At 52.3% G+C, this 22,764-nt stretch overlaps 2 protein-coding genes across 3 annotated transcripts in view; one reads left to right on the forward strand and one right to left on the reverse strand.

Annotated features, from left to right (window-relative positions):
* Window positions 1–990, reverse strand: part of STYXL1 (serine/threonine/tyrosine interacting like 1) — a 64,021-nt gene extending 63,031 nt beyond the window's left edge. The window contains exon 1 of one of the 2 annotated variants that reach the window (XM_049699724.1): window positions 501–990. In XM_049699724.1, coding sequence (XP_049555681.1) covers window positions 501–624 — 124 coding nt within the window. In that variant the 5' untranslated portion in view covers window positions 625–990. The remainder of the gene's footprint in view (window positions 1–500) is intronic. The other variant, XM_033426361.2, reaches the window with a different exon arrangement.
* MDH2 (malate dehydrogenase 2) lies at window positions 1–13,568 on the forward strand. The gene is made up of 9 exons (XM_004268815.4): window positions 1–135; window positions 3,918–4,086; window positions 5,618–5,701; window positions 6,196–6,305; window positions 7,655–7,780; window positions 10,418–10,495; window positions 11,331–11,430; window positions 11,773–11,924; window positions 13,256–13,568. The coding sequence occupies exons 1-9, from the start codon at window positions 70–72 to the stop codon at window positions 13,385–13,387; spliced, it is 1,017 nt and encodes a 338-aa protein (XP_004268863.1). The 5' UTR covers window positions 1–69; the 3' UTR covers window positions 13,388–13,568.
* Window positions 13,569–22,764: the final 9,196 nt, after the last annotated feature.

A 22,764-nucleotide genomic window follows, 5' to 3' on the forward strand; every position in this document is an offset into this window, starting at 1 on the left:
AGGTCGTTGGAGTCACTATCCTACCGCCAGCTCCTTCGCCGACCAGTCCGCACCCCGCCCGTCTCAGCCATGCTCTCCGCCCTCGCCCGGCCTGCCAGCGCCGCTCTCCGCCGCAGCTTCAGCACCTCGGCCCAGGTAGGTCCTGCGAGGGGCTGCCTGCAGGTGGAGGCTCCCCGACCTAGGCCACGTGTGCTCCTGGCTCGCGAGCAGCCTTGACCCCCGGGCCAGCCTGGACCGCAGGGCCACCCGGTGCTGGTCCTCGGCTGTGGCGTCCTGGGCCGGCCCTGATACCGGGCAGGAGGTGCGGGGGAGAAAGCCCAGGAGTCGGGGGTGGGGAAGTAGTCCAGCTGGATTCAGGACCGGGGCGCTTCTCCGAGTCTCCCAGTTCGCCCCCGAGCCCCCCAGAGGGTCTACTCTTGACCTGTGCTCCTTCAAGGTGGAGAAGCCAGGGCTCTAGGGCCGAAAGTAACTTATTTTCCATAGTATTTTGAGAGACTAACCTCGTTCTTGCAGCGTCCGTACAAGCACTGTGTAATTTTTTTGTTTGCGGTACGCGGGCCTTTCGCTGTTGTGGCGTCTCCCGTTGCGGAGCACAGGCTCCGGACGCGCAGGCTCAGCGGCCATGGCTCACGGGCCCAGCTTCTCCGCGGCATGTGGGGTCTTCCCGGACCGGGGCACGAACCCGCATCCCCTGCATCGGCAGGCGGACTCTCAACCACTGCGCCACCAGGGAAGCCCCTACACTGTAATTTTTAACTCCATAGTGCAGGCAGGCAGAGATACCGAGGGCAGAGCATTGGTCCAAGGTTACACAGTGTTTTGGCCAGAGGATTAAAATTCAGCTCTCCTGACCACTGTCAGTGACTGTTTTGGATCATCAAGCCTTTCCTCTAAGAACCCGAAGACTCTGCTTCCGCTTGAGGACCTTTTGAAAGCTCCTTCCTGCGGTGGGCGGGCTGGGCCTGCCCCCGGGTGTTGTTAACTGCGCGGCTTGGCCTGAGACTACTTAAGCCTAAGCTATTTTTAGCCGTCTTCTTCTAGGGCAGCGATTCTCAAACTCTGTTGTGTCAGAATCACCTGAAAGCTGGTAAAGATCAGAGGCCGAGGCTCATCGAAGGAGGGTAGGACCTGGGCCTCCGTGTTTTTTTACCAAGTTCCCCAAGTGATTCTAATACCACCAAAGTTAGAATCCAGGAGATGCCCACATTGTCTCTTGAAGTACCACACCCTAAAAGGGAGGTGATTATTAAATGAGGTTCCACATTTCTTACTTAGCTTTTGTTCTTCAGATCAGTTTCCTGTGCATTCAGTTCATTCGAAAAATAAATATATGAATGAGTACATTTGAGTATCCGTGTTGCCCAGAACTGTGCTGGGTGCTGCAGGTGATACCAGGATGAGTGAGAAGTGGCACTTAAGCCAACAGTGAGTAAACAAACGTAGGACAGATGGAGGTGATGAAGACTGATGCTGAGGAGTGGGGGAAGGGAGATTAACTGCAGGTAAGACAGTGGGATTTGCTGATAACGATTTCATGAGGTGTATGGAGAGAAAGAGGAACATGGAGAAAACCAAGGCTTTGGGTTTTGGAGTTGAGATTTGCTGAGGTGGGAAATACTGCTAGAAGAGAGTGATTGTAGGGGGGTGGGTATCAGGAGCTCAGATTTGGATGTGTTGAGTTTAAAATGCCTACTGGACATAAAGGTGGAGTTGTTGAAGTATATAAGTGTATAAGTCAGAAAGAGGAGCTTGAGCCAGATGGTACATTGGCCTAGGGAGACTTCAACCTCAGTGTATTTATGTCTTTCCGTATGTACTAATGTACTAATATGTATGACACAAAACACAGAAATTTAAAAACCATAACCGATTAAAAAAAGAAAACTGAGAAGTGAAGGAAGTGTTACTATACATCCATTTTCAAAGCCCCATTGCTAAACAGTGTGCTGTTGACAACCACTCCTCAACGTGGAAAAAGATATGGAGTTTGGAAACAGCTTGTTTACAAAGAGATCATGAGCTAACCTGCAGTACCAAAGATTCTCATCTCACTGTAAAGATATCACCACTTACAAGTTATGTTTTTATAAATATTAACTAAGTTGATGAAACCTTATAATATACAAACAATAACATCACCTCGTCACACTGAGAGCAGTCCCCTCTTCCTTCTCCCTGTGTTGGGTTCATCTTCTGTGTCACGTGGGACTGATTCACTTAAGGACCCTAATTGAGAGCACCAGGTCAGTCTGTTTCTTGGTAGAGTTTAATTCTTCACCTGATTGATGAAAATAAAGACACAGCCTTGACATTGACATCCTGCACACCAAGGGAACTGTCTTATGCTCCCCACATTGGAGCCCTGGTCAGCCTTGGGAGCCAGGCTGAGTAATCTGGGCATGAGGAACTTGAGAAGATTTTTTACCCAAGGAAATGATTAAAACTTTGAATTTCTGGAAGGGTGGTTTAGAGGTGGAGCTGAGGACCTAAGTTAGATAATGGAATCAGGATGGAAATCGGGGGGCAGGTTGGGAAGATGTTTGAGATGCCAAGTCCTTTCGTGTCCTAACTGGGTGTCTCCAGTAAGGGAAGAAGCAGAAGATAGCTCTAAAGTTTTGAATTTGGGTACACACAGATGCCATTTGGGAACAGGGATGGGAGAGGTAGTAAGGACAAATTTATTTACACAGTTGGGTTTGTGGGACCAGTGGGTATGCCTAACAGAACTGGGAATGTGGAGCTGGAACTTGGGAGTCCCTAGGATTCGGGACAGGATGTGGGAGTGATAATTGAAGGTCTGAAGATGGGTGAGATTGCCAGACCTCAGGTTCTGCGTTGGTCCAGCTAGTTTTCTATGAAGTCAAGGGTCCACCTTTAAAGCACCAACTTAAAAACAAACAAATGAAACCTGAATTCCAATCTTAGATATAATATATGCTTTTTAGAGTTTTAGTTTCCTCGAGCAGATGACACTGTGTGGTTGTTTTGGTTTCGGCTTGAGTTTTGGTTGGTTTGGTTTGATTTTTGTTTTTGATAACGGAAGCCTGTTATTACTAGCATCCGTTGCTGTGGAACACAGCGTGCAGTGATAATGTAAAGACCCAGAGTACACGGCTGCCCTAGAGGACCACACGCCATGCTTTGCGTTCTTGTGGCTGCTCTTCTCTCAGTTTGTCTTCTTCCCTGGCAGCTCCCTGCCTGCTTGCCCGGGATAGGCTCCCCTTCTCATTTGTGAGTTTAGGTTAGAAACAGCCTCACTCACAGTGGTTAAGAATCTGCCTGCCAATGCAGGGGACACGGGTTCGAGCCCTGGTTCAGGAAGGTCCCACATGCCGTGGAGCGACTAAGCCTGTGCACCACAGCTACTGAGCCTGCATTCTAGAGCCCGTGAGCCACAACTACTGAGCCCATAAGCCACAACTACTGAAGCTTGCGTGCCTAGAGCCCGTGCTCTGCAACAAGAGAAGCCACCGCAATGAGAAGCCCGCACACTGCAACGAAGAGTGGCCCCCGCTCACCGCAACTAGAGAAAGCCCCGTGCGCAGCCACAAAGACCCACTTCAGCCCAAAATAAATAAATTTATTTAAAAAATAATAAAACTGCACATTGAAGGAAAGCCTTCTGTTACGAGTCCAGGTGGCGATTGAGTGAAGTTTGCTCCCGTTTTGGAGGGTACAGGAGTATGCCCCTGACTGTCACAGCATCTAGAGACATGAGTTCTCCCCCATTTTCCTGAGGCAAACCTCTGAACTTCAGAAGGAAAGGGGGCCTTTGGAATGGTAGGAATACGATTGCATCTTCATTTGGTACTGCTGCAATAAAAAAGACCCAGTACAGTACTCTGCAGTTTATTACCATGTGAATCCTTTTAATGCTGATTCCATCTTCACAGTCCTCTCTCTGTGTCTCTTTCTAGAACAATGCTAAAGTAGCCGTGCTGGGGGCTTCCGGAGGAATCGGGCAGCCGCTCTCACTTCTCCTGAAGAACAGCCCCTTGGTGAGCCGCCTGACCCTCTACGATATTGCTCATACGCCCGGAGTGGCCGCCGACCTGAGCCACATAGAGACCAGGGCGACAGTAAAAGGTATTGAGCACGCCGGCCCTGAAAACTTACACCTGTCCTCCCCCGTCGGCCAGGACTCAGGTTTAGAGTGAGATTCCTAAGTGAAACTAGGTGTTCAGAGACTTGGGGTTTCCATGTTCATTTTAGAATTAAATTTTATATATTATTGCACCTTTTTTGACTTGAGTCTACAAAAATTTAAATAGTGTCTTTGAGAATAACAACGGTGGTCTCACCTTCCCATTTTTAATTTTTTATAATTTAACAAGTAATATGAGGATGGGGAAGAGGCAGCCTCGTGCAGGGGCGTGGGGGCAGTGAGAAATGCTGCCAGCCGCTCCCCACCTTGGGCCGTCCCTCCACCCCAGGGTTTCCTCTGCCAGCTTCTTCAGAGCATGGCCACCTTAGGAAAACCCAAGGGACATCTAGCTATGTCATCCAAGAAGTCACTCATAATTACATATAATTATATATATCCTGCTTATCTTACCTTCACATTATAGCAGCATTTCTCCATGTCACCAAATTCTTGGTAAAATCATTTTTAAAGCTGTACTATAATTTATCACTTATTTATTATTATACCCACAGTGTTGTCCATTGGGCTGTTTCCTGTTTTGCTCTACCGTAAATAGCTAGGCTGTGTAAACATCTTTATCTTTACATCTTGTTTCTTAGAATCCTTAAAAAAAAAAAAGAATCCTAAAAGTAGAATGAGTAGGTATGACTATTTTAAAGCTTTTACTATAAAGTATCAGATTGCTGTGCAGAAAACTTGTACTGCTTTCTGTCTCTGCTGTCAGTGTGAGACTGTTTGATGGTGTTTGCATGTATCTTCATCTGGTGTAGACAGCGCAGGAGATTGACTGACTGTCAGATCATTTGTTCGTGTGCCTTCCGTGGTCCCTCTGAATTAGTTCGCTCATTTTCTTTTGGGCTGTATATTTGCGTTTCCAAAAGCTCCCACAATAAGGGAGAAGTCAAATCAAAGCAGATTTCGGCCGATTTCCCCGAGATCTTTGAAAGTGGACCTTTTATTCCTCGGATGATAGGAGTAAACAGAATGGATGCTAATATTTCGTCCCTGCTTCTCAGCACGGGGCTTTTCTCTCCTGGCCTCCACCGTGCCTTCTGATCTGACTCCGAGAGAGAGCTTTTGTTAGGATGACCGTGACGTGGAATAAGCAGCTCTTACTGGGAGCCGAGAAGGACTGAGAAGTGCTGGCGAGTTGGGTTGGATAAGGAAAAGCAGCCGACTTGACTGATTCTGTGGGAACCTGGACGGTTACTCTGTTCCGAATCGGGGCTGGGCCAGTGAGGCTGGAGGAACGTGGAGTGAAAGAGACTGTCCTGCCAGCCGGTGTCATCAGGCCCACAGTGGTAGTTCTCCAGAAGAGGAACCCCTTCGTGGGCGGTCCTTCCAGCCTGTCTTGAGGCCTGTGGCCGGCCTTGGACTCAGGTGGGCCCGTCCTACCCGGGCTCGGTCCCCACAGACGTGCTGGCCTCTCCAAGTTGGAAGTGGTGAAATTGCTCACGTGGGTGTTTTTTCCAGGTTACCTCGGACCTGAGCAGCTGCCAGACTGCCTGAAGGGCTGCGACGTGGTGGTGATTCCAGCGGGAGTCCCAAGAAAACCAGGTGTGTGTTGAACTCCTTGCCTAGCATCTCCCCACAAGTCAGCTGAGGATGTGGTTTTCCGTGAAAAATGGATCTGGTCAGATCTCTGCTGCAGAAAAAATTCCAAAGGCTCCCCAATGCCTGTGGGGTACAGATGAAGCCCTCCACCTGTCCCTGGGTCCCCTCGCCCAGTCTCATTGTGCTCTGTGTGCACTTTTTTTTTTGCGTGCAAGGCCCTTTCCTCCACCTGCCTCCACCTTGGAAGCTGTACTGGTCCTTGGTGATCCTCCTCGGGTATAACCCCCCTCATTCCCCTCCCCACGCTCCACCCTCACAGACCTCTATCTTGGCACTTATCACACTGGGCCGTTTTCCCTATAAGATGGATTTACTTGAAACAGGGACCCTGTCTCACTCATGTTTGAATTTCCCATGACAACAAACACACACAACGTGGTACACGTTTGGAAATTCGTCCTGTGCTTTATGAACACCTCGAATTGGATTGTTCTCAGGCATGACCCGGGATGACCTGTTCAACACCAACGCCACGATTGTGGCCACCCTGACCGCTGCCTGTGCCCAGCACTGCCCCGAGGCCATGATCTGCATCATTGCAAATCCGGTGAGTGCCGGCTGCTGATGCCGCGTGAAGGTCCACAGTTAGCAGAAGTGTGCTTCTGTGCTTAGAGGGGGAATAATCAGGTTCATGTGCTGAAATGGATAAAGTGGATGAGCTAATAAAAGGCCCTTAAATTTATTTCCTAAGGATTCCTTCTGGCATAGACCAAGTGAGTTTTAACCTGGTTTTCCCATCGACCGTGTGCCTTTGGGCAGATCGCTTCCCCTCTCGGTATCTTAGTTTTTCCACCTGGAAAATAAGCCCATTCCTGAGGCTGCTTCAGCCGTGACTGTGGTAGCGTGTTAACTCCTTTTCCTGTGTTCTACTTGGGGGTTGCAATTCCTGCTTCCTGGCGCCCCCTCCCTCCTCACACTCACACATGGTCCCGTGTGCAGCCCCCCAGGCCCTGTTTGCTGCTTTTTGCAGGAAGCTAGTTCTTCAGTTCAGAGACTCCGGGTGCTGTGTCCCTCCTGAGAAGTTGGCTGTGGCTCCCACGCCCGCCCTAGCAGGGCCTCAGGTTGCATTTGACAGCAGCCCTTCTGTTCCTCCCTGCTGGTTGATCTGGTCTCGCGAGTACAAGAAGGATCTGGGTGGAAGTGCAGTGACACTGATGTGGACTCAGGAACGTGGCCGCTGATAAACACGCAGAGCTTGTGCCCGTGGCCTCTGAGAAGAGGATCCTGCCCTTTCCAACCAGCTCACCTTTCCTCAGGGTCAGCTGGTCAGAAGATCTTGGGGGGCTGATTAGCCGGTGCCTAATATAAATCTCGCTGTTTTTGTCTTGTTTTTATTCTTTCTATGTACCAGGTAATGTGTTAAGCCCTTGCCATGTATTAAGTCACTTAATCTTCACAACCACCTCATGAGGTAGTTGTCTCCCGTTTTAAGAAACTGAGTTCTAAGGAGTTGAGGTAACTTGGCCGGGGTTACGACACAGAGTGACAGAGCTGGGACTGAGCTTGTAGCTTGTAGCTTCTTGCTAGGCTGTCTTTTTTTTTTTTTTAATGGCCATTTGGGCTAAGTCCCAGCTGGAGCAGAAGGTGCCTTGTGGATCCTCCATCACATTTTTAAGTTGATAGTTGAAGGGTCACGTGCATGTTTGAACTTTGGGCTCGGAGGCCGCCAAGGAGAAGAGTGCCTCCCCCAGCGAATGGTTTCTTCTTTCTCGTGGCGGGGAGAAGCAGCAGTCTTTTAGAGTAGGGGGCCTTCCATCGTGAGGGTCGCTTATCAGGGCAATTTAATGTGACAGCTTAGAGCTTGTTCATGGTCTGACGAGAAGATTTTTCCTCCTGTCGCGAGGCTCTGCTCTCAGAGCACAGGCAAATTGTGCCCCTCTCTCTTGGATTTACTAGGTTAACTCCACCATCCCAATCACAGCAGAAGTTTTCAAGAAACACGGAGTATACAACCCCAGTAAAATATTTGGGGTGACAACCCTGGACATTGTCCGAGCCAACACTTTTGTTGCAGAACTGAAGGTAAGAGCTGCCTCGGGCATCTTTCAGGTTCCCTTTCGGAACCTCTCTGGCTATTCTTGGCTCCTTTACGGGCCTGGAGGACACCGGGGCCCTTACAGGCCACATGTAACTGGAGGGTTTAAATGTCTTTATAGCTCGCCTCCTTGGTGGGAAGCAGCTTGCGCGGGGAACGCAGACAGCAGGCCCCTGCGGGCTGGAACCGGCCAAGCTCGCTCTTCTCCCTGCTGTAGCAAGGGTTCGGCTTTCCCTGGGTTGCTCACTGGCTAGACTGGGTTGTGCTCTTCGTGTTCATCGGCTCGGCTCTGAAAACTGGTCCTAACAGGTTTTACCCGCTAACCATTAGATAAATGATAAAATCAGCAAACACGAAGAACTTGGGAAAGTCCCTGAAATCATGTCCGAATTCTTGTCCCTGGTCTGTGTTCTGACTCCCTGGGTGCCTGCAGTGACTTACCTCAGTTCTGCTCCTGCTGGCTGCCTGCTTCTTCCTGAGCCGCCAGGCTTGTCCCGAGGTGGGTGTGGCACCGGCGCCAGGTCGGGAGTCCTTGGTACCTTTCACAGCTCGCTGTCTAGTCTGTTGGGTTGTGGACCCAGCAGAACCACTTCCTCTGGCCCAAATAAGTGTCCCTCCTGAGCTTCAGGCCATTTTTCGTGAACTTGTGGAAGAGGGGGTCCTCCCAAGTCGGGAATAATTGTCGTGCACACAGCTTAGTGAGAAGGGCACACGTAGGACCGTTGACCTTCCTCTTCCTCCCCTGCACCCAGCACTTCTCTTCTAGGGTGTGGACAGTACGGTGCCCCGCTGCAATTCATGCTCTGGCGTGTTCCTCAGGCTCTGCTCTCCGAGTGGGGTCGGATCCCTGAGATGTGGCCCCGGGGCCTGGGAGCTCTGTGAGTGAAGCGGAAAGAGACACTTTAATTCCAGAGACAACTGAATCACCGTTTCAGTGCACGTGTGTTTAGACTGTGTTTGGCTTTGAGTCAGGAAAGGCTTTGCGGAGCGGGTCTCGGTGAAGCCGAGTCTGACCGCACCCAGGCCGGGAGGCGGGGGTTCCAGCTTCCCGAGGCCCACGCCCCCGGTTTCTGGAAGCAGCAGTGCTTGTTCTCTTAGGGCTCCCGTGGTGCTGCCAGCTCCAGGGGGAAGCACGTGTTTCCCCTGGGCCCCTAATCCTGCTGCAACAGTAGATACCTGTGGCTAGTTGAATTAATTATAATTAAATTAGAAACTGTGGTCCTCTGTTGCACCAGCCACACTTGAGATGCTCCAAAGCCCCGCGTGGCTGCTGTGTTCCCACAGAGAGTTCTGTTAGACCATGGAGGCTTGGCCTCGAAGCTTTGCCATGTGAGGTGGGGAAGCATGTCTCCGCCCTGGATCCATCAGTTAAGGAGTGCGCCCTTTACCTCAGGCTGCCTGGCATTCTGAAAAGTTCCTGGATTGCATGGAGGGTGAAAGGCTGCCCTTAACCTCGCAGCCTCTGGCTCCCACCTCGGCCGTCTCTACCCCCGCCTTCCACTGCGCTTGCCCTTTGCACTTCATGCTCTGCTGATGGTACCTGCCCTGTGAACCCCCAGGTCTTTGTTCTTTCTGCTCCTTTTGCCTAGAATACGCTTGGTGGAGTCCTGCTCCTTCCCAGATGAAGTTAGGTCTGCCCCAGGAGGCCTTCTCCCAGGTGCCTTCCAGAGCCACCCTGTGGCTGGCTTCACCCGTCGCATTGGAGCGTCTGTTTGTATCTGTCTCATTTTGGACAATGAGCTTCTCAAAAGCAGGGGCCCTTTCTGTTCGTGCCTGTGTCCCTGGTGACCGGCGTGGTGCCCTGGCCTGTAGACACTGCCGTGCATGTCCGTTAACGGTGCTGCTGGGTCTGCCCACCCTTGTGGCTGGGCTCCCCAACCTAGGCAAGGCTGGTTCCTAACTTACGGTGTCTCTCTTTAGCAGCTGCAGCATTTGGGGAAGGTGGCAGCATTTGGGGAAGGTGGCAGCATTTGGGGACTGCTCACCCCCTCCCGTTACTCCCACCAGCTTCTTTTTTTGACTGTGTTAAGAAATACCTGGTTCGCAGATTCTTGGGGGCATCCTGCCTCCGGTTTAACAAATGAATCAGCCGTCCCAGCAAGCCCCACTTAATGAACCTTGGCGTTGTGACCTCTTTCAACTTGGTTTCCTTCTTTCTGTTCCAATCACTGTTTGAGTTGACGGACTTCTCACCCCTGGGTGTTCTGGAGTCTTGCTCTGATACGAGGTGTTTGTTCTCTGTAACAAAGTTGTAGGCACATAAGTCTGAGCTAAGGCATGGGGATGACATCAGGTGTGGGAAAGAGGATTTGTCATCCTCTGATTCCAAGAAGCTGTCGGACTGATGGGAACCAATTGGGACCCTTCACGAAGGCAGTTTTCAGCACATTGTGAAGGGAAAGCCTCGGAGTGACCTCACCAGACACCGAGTTACTCACTGCATGTGTTGAAACTGCAGGGGGCGCCTAGTGGGACATGTGAGCACGGCTGGAGTCAGGCGGCCTCTTACCTGGTTTCCGAGTTCTGTGGATTTTTCCGGTATTGGTGCTTTAGGTGCATATGACGTGTTTTACACTCAAAGTGCTTGTTAAAAGTTAATCAGGCTTTCCACTTTCGGTGACCAGGGTTTGGACCCGGCTCGCGTCAGCGTTCCTGTCATTGGCGGCCATGCTGGGAAGACCATCATCCCCCTGGTCTCTCAGGTGCGTGTGTCACCCTGCCCGGAAGCCTCAAGACCACGAGCACAGTTCAGAGGTTCACTTTGGGGCCCTCGGATCAGGCTGACACGGATCTCACCGTCTGTTGTTACTTTGAAGCGTCCACAGCTGTGGGAGTGAGTGTGGTCAGAAGGTGTTCAAAAGGGCCAGCTCCTACACAGTGAAAACTGCTGGTGGAAACATCACTGCCTTCCTGATTAGGTCAGAGCAGGCAAAGCTGCTTTGTTTAAAAATGAGGAGAGACAAGGTAAACACCACTGAGAATAAGATAAATCACCTCATAACCTCAGGAGAAAATACTGAGGAAGCACCTTTTGAACCTAAGTTGATGGACATCCTACAAAGCGAGCATTCAGTACCCTTGACAGATGTCCTGAAAGCCAGGGGAGGACTGAGGAAGCAGTCAAAGGCGAGATCCCTGGGTGCTGGTGGGTCCTGGGCAGGACCCTGAACAGAAGGGACGGTAGTGGAACAGTCGGTGACACTTGAGTAAGGTCTGTGGTTTAGTTAATTTCCTGTTCTTTATAACTGCACTGTGGTTATGTAAAGTGTTATCAGGGTAAGCCGGGTGAGGAAAATCTTTCTGCTATTTTTACAACATTTCTCTAAGTCTAAAATTAGTCCAAAATAGAGAAAGTTTTTTGTTTTTTTTTTTAATGAGTAGAGAACTCACTACACCTCCCAACAAAGTCGGCTTTTTCTTTAAGGAAAAGGTCTTGGTTTCCCACGTGGCAGCGATGCCGGGGCCCGCCGGGCGTGGGGCTGGGAGGTGACCGGAGCCTGGTCCTGCTCACGTGAGCCCTGTGACTTGCACTTGCAGTGCACCCCCAAGGTGGACTTACCCCAGGACCAGCTGACCCCCCTCATCGGGCGGATCCAGGAGGCCGGCACGGAGGTGGTCAAGGCCAAGGCCGGAGCAGGTAGGCGCCCAGGTGGCCCCAGGCTTTTAGAGGCAGAGCCGAAGACTCATGAGGGCCCAGCAAGGAGCGGGTCCTTTTCTAAGCCTCACGTCCATCTGCTCGATAAGCAGCCCCCCGGTCAGAGGGCAGCGCGGCTTGCTGGGGGGCGTGGAGTAGTGTTTGAGGTCAGCAGAGCTAATTGCGTGCCGTCTGCGGGTCTGTCACTTCAAGGGATGCTGACCTAAATTCCTGATGAGACTGGAAAGCTGGAGGTTATGCAGATGGGGTTTTAGCTGGCGGGGAAGCTCGTCTGGGTCTTACGGTCGCAGCGCTAGCTTGGCTGACCTGCCTTTGTCCTCCTAGGCTCTGCCACCCTATCCATGGCGTATGCCGGAGCCCGGTTTGTCTTCTCCCTCGTGGATGCGATGAACGGAAAGGAAGGAGTTGTCGAATGTTCCTTCGTTAAGTCCCAGGAAACGGACTGTCCGTACTTCTCCACACCATTGCTGCTGGGGGTATGTATCCCAGAGGCCAGGTCTTGGCCGGAAGGAGGAGCATTTTCTGTAGCTGAGACTCAGCAGCTGTACTCCGTGCGTTTGCTCCATGGTTCAGATTTCCTTGTGCAGTAACTGCATCTCACTGCCTGGCCTGTGCTTGGACTTTTGAGGGTAGAAGCATCCCAGAAGCAGTGGCGGGGAGAAACCTCAGTCTGCGGGGGCTGACGGGAATCTCACGGCTCCAGCAGCCGGTCAGCAGCGGCCGCCTGGGTATGTTTCCCAGTGAGACCCTCGCTGTGTCCCGAGGCGGCCCACGGACAGCCCTCACAGAAGAGGCTTCCCCGCACCAGGCTGTGCTGGTTCCTTCTCATTCTGACCTCAGGGCCTGCCGGGGCGTGCACACGTGTTAGACCTTCCAGCTCAGGCGTTCCTGGGCCCTGCTCCTCGTCTCACTGCTTTTCCTCCTTGAAATGCACTGGGACGGGGCCCTTCTAGTCGCCTTGCTGGCTTCACCCAGGCTGGTTTGGGGCAGCTCTCTGGTCTGCTTGACTCCTACCGAGTCTTCAGTGAGCGGGTTTCCACGTCTTAGCCGTGAGCACCCGCTGGAATCAGGCAAATGTGTGCTCGCCTTCCTCTCGTGCCCAGAATGAAGCCCTTCCCACAGACACCCTGGTGTCCAAAATCCCTGAGACCGACACTGGTCTCCAGAACTACCTGTGGTTATAGCTCCAGAGCCAGCTGAGCGCAGGTGTGTGCAGCGTGGTGGGGCCTGTAGGAGAGGCCCCCAAGGCTGATAGTCCTGGTCAGGGAGGCTCCGAGGAGGCAGCCTGGACGCCAGCCTGCTGTTTTCCTAACGTCCGACGTGTATCTCCTTAATTACGTTGGATTCAGGTGGCTATGAAAGTGTTTCTTCAGTCCTTTACCAACTTGGGAAAAAAACTAGATCCCAAAAGTATGCTCCGTGTCAGGGAGAATAACTCAGGTGCTACTAATTATTGAGTTCTTTGTGTGCCAAGCAACCCACATGTGTCCTCACAGCCTCCTGTGGGGTCGATAAGGAAACACACTTGGCGGGTGCGTGACAGGTGCACACACAGTGAGTGCCAGAGCCCGGCTCCCAGCCCAGGGCTGAATGACAGAAGCTGAGCTCCTGGCACGGCTCACACCCGTCCGGCCCCGTCCCGCCCCGTCCCGTCCCCAGGGTGTGCGGCTCCCTCAGCAGGCTGCCCAGGAGCCACCGGTTAGACAGGCGAGGCAGGGCTGATGAAGTTACAAGTGGGATTTTCTGTAACAAACCCATTCATGGAAACTTTCTTGTAAAATCTTACCACCTCCCCTCTCTCCTTCAGAAAAAGGGCATCGAGAAGAATCTAGGCATTGGCAAAATCTCCCCTTTCGAAGAGAAGATGATCGCCGAGGCCATTCCTGAGCTGAAAGCCTCCATCAAGAAAGGAGAGGAGTTTGTAAAGAACATGAAGTGAGAAGGCGGTTAACGAGCAGGCCGTCTCCGTAACTTATTAAGGCATCGTGTCGCTGTAAAGCCACTTCAGACACCGTGGTCTTCTCAGTTTGCTTTGATGATGAGTATTGTATTAGCGAACTACCCCTTCCAAATCGCGGGTCAGTCTGTCGGTGCATCAATAAAAGCAGGCTTTGATTTTCTTTTCCAAGGTCTCCAATTAAATACTGTGCTTTCAGAACCCCATTGGAGCTGACTGCAGAGTGTGTGTCTGACATCTCTTCCATCACGAATTAGAATCAGGTGTTATTTAAAAAGTAGACTTGGGCTTCCCTGGTGGCGCAGTGGTTGAGAGTCAGCCTGCCGATGCAGGGGACACGGGTTCGTGCCCCGGTCCGGGAAGATCCCACATGCCGCGGAGCGGCTGGGCCCGTGAGCCATGGCCGCTGAGCCTGCACTTTCGGAGCCTGTGCTCCGCAACGGGAGAGGCCACAGCAGTGAGAGGCCCGCGTACGGTTAAAAAAAAAAAAAAAAAAGTAGACTGAAACATCATGGTCTCATCAGTAGCTTCAAGCCTGTAATCTTCATCAGTAACTGCTCTCCCAACCCTGCTCTTTGCACCATCGTGTCCCTCAGGTGTGTGAGCTGAAGGAAGGGCCAGCTTGGGTCTGATTCCTCGGTGTCCTCTCGCCTGTGCGGGTGGCAGCTCAGTGGCCGACGCTGGGCCACTGTCTTCTGTCGCAGGTTCTGTCTGTGTGTTTTTTCTGGCCGAGCAGACAGCACCACTGGCTGGACTTCGTCCTCTTCTGATCGAGCCCTGATATTCAGTGGCAATGACTAGCCAAAGCCAGAATTGTGAGGAGGGCTGGGCAGGGGCAGGAACAACCAAACCAAAACACCAGCTGCAGCCACAGGGCTGAGGACACAGGGGAGGTGGCTTCGTGTCTTCATCAGTGGCCAGAAGGGACTTTGTTGCATTAGCTGGGCTTAGGATACATGTGGGGAATTAAAGGGAGACCTGATTCCCTTCGGGTACAGTTTGCTCCCCAGAAGCCGTGGCCTCTGAATTGGAAACTGAGAGCTCAGTACCTGAGAACTTTGTGACAACAGGTGATGACCTTGCGGTGAAAGGGCAGGTGGTGCTCGAGCTACGCCCAGTAGACAGAGACCCATTTATCTGCAGCTTTTTTTTTTTTTAAACTGCAGTGGATTTTATCAAGTATGACATCATTGTGTTCTTATATAAGTGATCATGTTCATCGTTTAAAAACTAAAATGTAGCCAAATACAGGAAATTATCTCCGATAATAGTATTTGTGCTCCTGATTTTGCATATTTCAAAAGTCGAGATAAAGCTGCTTGGGCCATTTTGCAACCTGTCCTGGTTAATTACTGTGTAACACACACAATTTAGTTGCTTTTAAGCCAGTATTTTATTACGTCTCACGATTCTGTGGTTGGCAGGGTTCCGCTGGAAGTTTCTGTTCCTCCAGGTGTGGGGGGCTGGCTAGTCAGGCACGTTCGAGGCGATGACTCCGGCGCATGGCTGCTGTTGAGGGGGTGGTGGGACAGCTGGGCTCCACGAGGCCCTTCGGCAGGGCACGCAGATTTCTTACTTGATGGCCTGGGGTTCCCAAAAGTGCAAAAGCAGAAGCTGCCAGGCGTTAAAGCTTAGGCTCAGAACCGGCACAGCATCACGGTTGCCAGATCCTCGTGGCTAAAGCGGGTCACCAGGCGAGCCCAGGTCCATGGCGGGAGGGGCCTCAAGGGTCCTTTGGGAGCCAGCTCTGGAGATCCTCTACCACACGCGCACAATTCCTTAAGTGTGTCCGTGTCTTCCCATATCGCTTGTTTAATAGCTGGATGACCCTTAGGGTGAATGTACTATAAAACGTATTCCACTGTTGGATCATTAGGTGGTTTAGGTTTTCACTACTATGAAGACCGTGGCTCTGAACGGCACGGTGCTGTTGGACTAATGCCTCCTGGAGGTTCTGTACTTGAGGCACTGTGCCAGCTCCGGGCTGACAGGCAGGACCTAGTGCGATGACTCCACAAGTGGTCTTGGTTTAGGGTGGTCAGGTCGGCGCCGGTCTCCATACACCAGCGGTTACCGCATAAGGCCCGTCCAAGGGGTTTGCTTAAAATGCAGCCCCCTCCTACACTGTTGGTGGGAATGTAAACTGGTGCAGCCACCGTGGAAAACAGTATGGAGGTTCCTCAGAAAACTAAAAATAGAATTACCATATGATCCAGCAATCCCTCTCCTGGGATATATCCAGACAAAACTATAGTTTCAAAAGATACATGCACCTGTGTGTTCATAGCAGCACTATTCACAATAGCCAAGACATGGAAACAACCTACATGTCCATCCACAGAGGAATAGATAAAGAAGATGTGGTACATATATACAATGGAATACTACTCAGCCATAAAAAAGAACAAAATAATGCCATCTGCAGCAGCATGGCTGGACCTAGAGATTATCATACTAAGTGAAGTAAGAGAAGGATAAATACCGTATGATATCATTTATATGTGGAATCTAAAATATGACACAAATGAACCTATCTATGAAACAAACAGAATCACAAACAGAACAGACTGGTGGTTGCCAAGGGGGAGGGGTTGGGGGAGAGAGGGAGTGGGAGGTTGGGGTTAGCAGATGGAAGCTTTTATGTATAGAATGGATAAACAACAAGGTCCTACTGTATAGCACAGAACTATATTCAATGTCTTATGATAAACCATAATGGAAAAGAATACTTTTTAAAAAGAATGCATACCTATGTATAACTGAATCACCTTGCTGTACAGCAGTAAATAACACAACATTGTAAATCAATTGTACTTCAATTTTTTTTTAAGTTTTTTAAATGCAGGTTCCTGTGCCCACCCCTCAGAAGTTCTGATCTAGCAGTCTTGAGAGGAAGGACCAAGAACCTATAATATTCCAGATCCCTCCAGATTATGCTGAGGGGGGATGGGGTAGCCAGTGACTGCACTTTGGACACTGGCTGCCCCAGAGCTCTTTTCACTATATAAGCCTCCTGCCTTTCAGGACTTACAGATAAGTCAGGGATGAGAGAATCAGAAAAATGCAGATCAAGTACCACAGGACTCAGAAGAGGACTAGGTTACTTCTGGACATCTTAGCAGAGGCCAGGATCAGAGGAGACTGCTCCATCAAGATAGCCAGGAGGGAAGAGGAGGAGAGGCCATTTGAGCTGGCCCTGCAGGAGGGGTAGGTAGGATTCCAGCCGGCCGGGAGGGCAGGGTGGTCACGGCGAGCAGGCAGCCGCGGCAGAATCAGGCTAGGCTTAGGAGAATGGGCTCCAGAGGGTTTGAGGAATGGCCAGTGTTCACACGATGAGGGGAGTGAGGCCATTTGGGGTGGGGGGGGTGGGGCTCTTCCATGCAGGCTGCAGAGCTCGGACCTCATCCTGTCGGTGGTGGGAACAGGGAGGGTAAAGGCGCTGAGCAGGCAGGTGACACGACCCTAGGCGGGGGCTTGTTAACATACAGATTGTGGCCCAGGAGCCTGGGGAGGGGTCCAGGTGATGTCCTTGCTGCTGGCCACACTTAAGTAGGAAAGATGTGGCAGCGGGGACTGCTCAGGACGCTTTGACAGCAGAAGGGACAAGGGCCCAAAGCAGGGTGGCAGTGAGTGGGAAGGGAAGGATGACGGAGAAAACACCAGCATCTCCCAGCCCCACCTCTACCGCCCAGAAGTCCATCAGCCCATTGGCAGCGTGGGTTAAACTAACCACACCCCCACTTTCAAGCTCCAATTATACACCTCCCAGTCTGTGAACTGGCTGTCATCCCTACCTTCCGGTGGCCTCCTGACACACGACTCCTGTCCACCTCAGCAAGGAACAAAAACCCGGGGACTGCGTGGATGGTGTTAATGACCTTGATGAGCTGGCTGAGCCTTTGCCGGGGGAAGCCAAGAACCAGGGCCAACTCTTCCTGGCAGCCCCTGGAAACCCCTATCGACTAAATCATCCCCCAAGTGTGCAAGCTGTGTCCCCCTGTCCAGGCCGTGAGCACTTTTCCCTCTCTCACATTTGCTGAGCACTCACTACTTCCCAGGCCTCCTAGCAGAGGCAGAATAATGGCCCCCAGAAATGTCCATTTCCTTATCCCTGAAACCTGTGAATATGTTACCTTCCAAGGGACTTTGTAGATATGATGAAGTTAAAGATTTTAAGATGGGGAGATTGTCCTGGATTATCTGTGTGGGTCTAATGTAATCACAATGGTCCTCCTAAGAAGGAGGCAGGAAGAGCGGAATCAAAGTCAGAATCAAAGCAGTGGATGTGATGACAGAGGTGGTCAGAGCGAGAGAGATCTGAAGATGCTACTGTCTCAAGCCTTGAAGAGGGAGGGCCCACAAGCCAAGGAGTATAGGCAGCCTCCAGAAAGGCAGGCAAGGAAATATTCTCCCCTAGAGCCTCCAGAAGGAAAGCAGCCCTGCTGACACCTTGATTTTAGAAAGTCTGACCTCCAGAACTGTTAGATAATAAATGTGTGTTGTTTTAAGCCACTAAGCTTGTAGTCATCTGTTACAGCAGCCATGGGAAACTGGTACACCCTCCTAGGCATTTTGCACACATATTCCCTTTTATCCTCATCACAGTCCTCTAAGGTGGCTACATTAGCAAGAGAAGTGATGCCCAGAGAGGTTGAGTAACTTTCCAAGGTCACACAGCAGGTGAAGGGAGCTGGGACTTGAACCTAGGCATTCTGGCTGCAGAGCTTCCCCTGCCCCAGTCAGCAAGGTGCCTGCAGCCTTGGGGAGGGCAGGGCTGTCTGAATGTGGGGCGGTTCTGTGCCACGAAACCAGACCCTTGGATTTCTTGGGTTCTTGGCTCACCATGCTCTGATGTTTTATGTGCTTTGGGAGTTGGGGGGTTGCCCCGTGTGCCCCTCACTGCGAGACAGGATCTTGGGGGCACTCCACAGAGGATGGGGGGAACATTGACCCCAGATCGGGAGCCTGAATGGAGGGGACCAGCCATTCACAAAGGAGCTGGTGTGCCCTCAGGAAGTCACAGACCCTGCCACTGCCCAGCAGCTCTCAAGGCCTGACGGAGAAGCCCCGCCCTGCTCCCACCCTGTGTGTCTGTCTGTGGGTGGGGGGAAGGGCTGTCAGCTCATGCAGAGCCTTCTCCCCATTTTAGAGCCATTTCACATTCTCCCAGCTGGCAACCCAGCCCAGTGGGACAGCTCTGGTAGGAAGGCTTGGCAAGTCCCTCCTTCCTTCTCTCTGTCCCCTCCCCTCCTTCCTAAGAGCTGGCCTGGTCCCTCTTAGGAGGGGCCACAGCCAGGCTGCCTCACCCCCTGACCTGAGCCCTCCATCACTCCGTGAAGACTGCCCCCTGCCCCCTCAGCCACCAGCCCAGCTCAACTACAAACCCCACCTCCGTTGCCTAAAAATAACTCCTCCCCGCCCTGCTCTCTCCCTCCCAGGCTCCTGCTGATGCTAATATTCTCCCAGCCAGGCTGAGAGCCTCTTGCCAGGCAGACACAGGCCAGTAATTAGGTTAACTCCCTTCCTGCCAGAGATGGAGGTCGGCTGGTTGCGGCTGGGGTAGGGGTGACTGGGAGTGCTTCTTTGACGGGCCGGGGTGATTCTGCGTGATGTGTGTGTGTGTGGGCAGTGTGTGTATGTGGGGTGTATGTTTTGGGGGACTGTAAGCTCTGAAAGCGGTGACCGATGCCAGATGTACCCGGCCTGGGCTCAGGGAAAAGCTCTGGCTCAGGAAAGGGGTGGGGGGCAATGGGACCCTCAAGTGCCTCCCACTGAGCGCTTGGAGCGGACCAGGCAGTGCCTGTTTGCATCACAGAGCATCTTGTCCTCACCTGGAACCTTTCACATCTCACAGCTGTTACAAACGGGAAAGCAGGGAGGGGCTGCCCAGGAGCACCCCCCATTCCCCTGCTCCCGATGCGAGCCCAGCGCAGCTTCAGCCGCCTTTACTGGACGGCTGCTCTGTCCCAGGCACCTCCTGGGCACAGGTACGTGTAAGATAATTAACAGACTGAGGCTCGAGTCAGGTGACCAGCTGTTGGAGGGGGGACTGTCCCAGCAGCTGTGGGAGAGGCTGAAGGAGGAGGCCACTGCCCAGGCCAGGCCTCTCCCAGGGGCCCTGACCTGACTTAGGGACGTTTATTGTGACGAGTGTCTCAATGTCGGAAACCCGCTCATGAAGGCTGCCACACCCTGGGCAGCACGGCTCAGACAAGGCTGAGTACAAACAGGAACTGATTTCAAGAACGAGTTAAATAGCACAGAAGGTACACAGAGGAGCAGAAATGCGGAGACAGGACAGGAATTGCGGAAGTTTCGGTGGCACCGTGCTACGTTGCAAATTTGACTCCACGCTTCCCAGTGCGACAGAACCTTCCAGAAGGAGAGTCCAACAGGGCTGGAGTAGTCTAGAAGGACAGCCTGGGAGGTGAGGCTGCTGAGGGCCAACAAGGGGTCACCTCACTCCAGACCCCAGACCTCCTCCCCATGCCCAAGCCCCCAAGGCTGCACAGCCTTGAGCAAATTACTTAACTGCTCTGGGCCTCGGCTTCCTCACTAGTAAAATTATGCCCATTCCCAGGCTTGCTGAGAGGATTTAGTGTCTAAAATCCACAGCAAGGACTTCCCTGGTGGTCCAGGGGTTGGGACTCCGCCCTTCCACGGCAGGGGGCACAGGTTCGATCCCTGGTCAGGGAAGTAAGATTCCACGTGCCGCGGGGTGCGGCCAAAAACTCTTTTTAATTTAAAAAATAAATAAAGTCCACAGCACACAGTAGGCACTCAATAAATAGTGACCATCCTTGCCATGTTCCTCACTTGGAGGTCAGGGCCCTGCTGGGGCTCCAGGTCTGAAGGTGAGGGCTACTGGGAGGAGGGCTCTGGCCAGAGATAAGGAAGCCGGGGTCCTGGGGACAGCCCCAGGCAGAGCACATGCGCAGGGCCCTCCCACCCCGCAGGGCTGGGCCAGCCTGGGCTTATGTCTGAGCTGGCCTCAGCTCAGGAAGCAAATTTAGCCTGCTGGGGTCCCCGGAGGGATCATTAAACACGGCCAAGGGAGAGAAAGAGGGAGGCTTTTTGGTAGTGTGCAATTAAATGCATCACATTTATACCAATCTCTGCATGTGTGTACACACACAGGTGCAGGCCTCTCCCAAGTAGCCTGCTCTTTCACCTTCCCCGCCTGACAGCCTGTCCCAGGCCAGCTGCCCTTTCCCCAGAGCGGTCGGAGTGGGCAGGCCCAGGTTGGTCCAGTCTAGGACCCCGGAGTTCCCCAGCTGCTCCCACCTGGCTCTGCCTTCCAGCCCTGGCCCCAGCTCTCTCTGGCTGCCACTCCAGCTGGGGTGGGGCTGGGGGGCTTCTCTTGGGCCACTGAACAGTCAGGAAAGTGCCCATGAAAGAGATGGCGCCCAGGTTAAGACCCCCCTAAAGAGACCCTCAGTTGATCGCCTCTGGGTGCCTCGGGGGTCAGGTTCAGTGTGGGTGCATGCCTCCTATAAGCCATCTCTAGCCATCTCTGTCCCAGAGTCTGATGTGTTGGTGGGAGTATTTATGCACGGACGCACATGTGTGGGGCCCATGTTGATGCGGGAGTGTGTGTGTGCGGTGTGTATCTGAGGTTTGGGTTGTCCAGGTGTAGAGATGTAACAACGTTCCTGAGTGTGTGTGTGTATGAGTGGATCTGACATGTGTATGGGGCTGTGTATGGGACTTAGTGTATGGTGGGGTCAGGTGACTGGGGTCACTTCTGCTGGCAGACGAATGTTGGAGATGAAACTGGGTCACAGCCTCCAAGACAGCCTCAGCTGCCATCTCTGCATCCCCTCCCCACCCGCCCTGTCCTGATCGGAACACATGGACCCAGGTGTGGCGCTCAAGGCCTTTAAGAAGAGCTCACTGCACACTCCTTGGGGATGGGGGTTCCCAGGACAGGGGACCTGCCCACTGGGACAACCTGGATTCTTCCTGGACCTGGATGCAGTAGGTGCCCAGTGTAGGATGGAGAGACGATGGGTGTTGGGTGAGGGTGTATGGTGACCCGCCAAGAAAAGAAGGGAGGTGTACATCCCAGGCTACAGTGATAGGTGAAGGGGCAGGGCTGCCCTCTGCCCACCTGCACCCCTCCTGTCCCTCTGCTGACATTCCCCTGTCTTCTTTTACTCTTTTTGTCTCCTCACCCTAACCCTCCCTTCTCCTGGGCGTTTAAAATTTTTTATTAAAATACAATAATAAAGTATGGAAATCATACATATACAGCTCAATGAATTTTCACAAACTGAACACAGCCATGGACCAGCACCCAGATCAAGAAACATAACCAGCCCTCCTATACCCCTTCTAGTCATGCCCTCCCCAAGGACAGCCATGGTCCTGACTTCTAATACGATAGTTTTGTCTAAGTAGTCACTTTTATTCCCAATACCTGCCTGAGTCCCTCCTCCAACCCCAGAGCAACATTAACTCCTCCCTGAATGGGAGAGGTGAGAAGAAAGCTGTGAGGTCACACTGTCTATCCCTACCACCAGCAGGTAAAGGACGGAGCCCCTACTGGTCCTTGTCACAGATGCCTGTCGAGGGTCTCCCCAGCCCCCGCCTAAGTGTTTCAGGGACGAGTTCCATAGCTTGGCAATGAATAATTAGCTTCTGTGAGCGTGTCACTTAAGGAAACGCTAGCTGCTATAACAAATAAATCCTAAAATTTCAGTAGCTTATCGCTACTTATTATTTCTCGTTCTCTAACGGTCCTAGGCTGATGCTCCTGGTCAGCAGGCAGCTCTCTTCCTCATGATGATACAGGGACTCAGGTTCCTTCCATCTCATGGCTCCCTCTCCCCTCCCCAGGGCCTTGGAGTCCTGTACAACCTGCCAGCAGATGGGGGAAGAGAGGGGAGAGAGGAAGGAGAGCGCACACCTGCTTCTTAGGTGCCTCTTCCAGGAAAATGGCACTTTGCCTGCACATCATTGGTGAGAATTGGTCACATAGTCTATCTGTATGCAGGGAATGCTGGGAGATGTAGTCCCTGGATGGGCAGTCACATCCCATTGACAACTTGGTGGGCATCTCCGTCACAGTGGGCCTCATGGGGAGGCAGAGCCCAGAGAGGACACAATCTCTTTGCTCCTGCCCTGACCTTGCCTGGTGGACGGAGTTCACTGACTCAGTGCCTCATTCACGGATCCATTTGAATCACTTCTCATTCATTCACTCATTTGCAAATGTATTCACTAAGTTACTCACTCATCTATTCCCCAGGCCCTTGACACACATTGTATCCACCCATCTGTTCACACACATATTTACACGTCCTGTACACCTGTAAGACCCCAAGGGGCAAAGTAGCTGGGCCAGCCAGAGTCACACC

Source organism: Orcinus orca, chromosome 16 (assembly GCF_937001465.1).
Source record: "Orcinus orca chromosome 16, mOrcOrc1.1, whole genome shotgun sequence".
NCBI lineage: Eukaryota > Metazoa > Chordata > Mammalia > Artiodactyla > Delphinidae > Orcinus > Orcinus orca.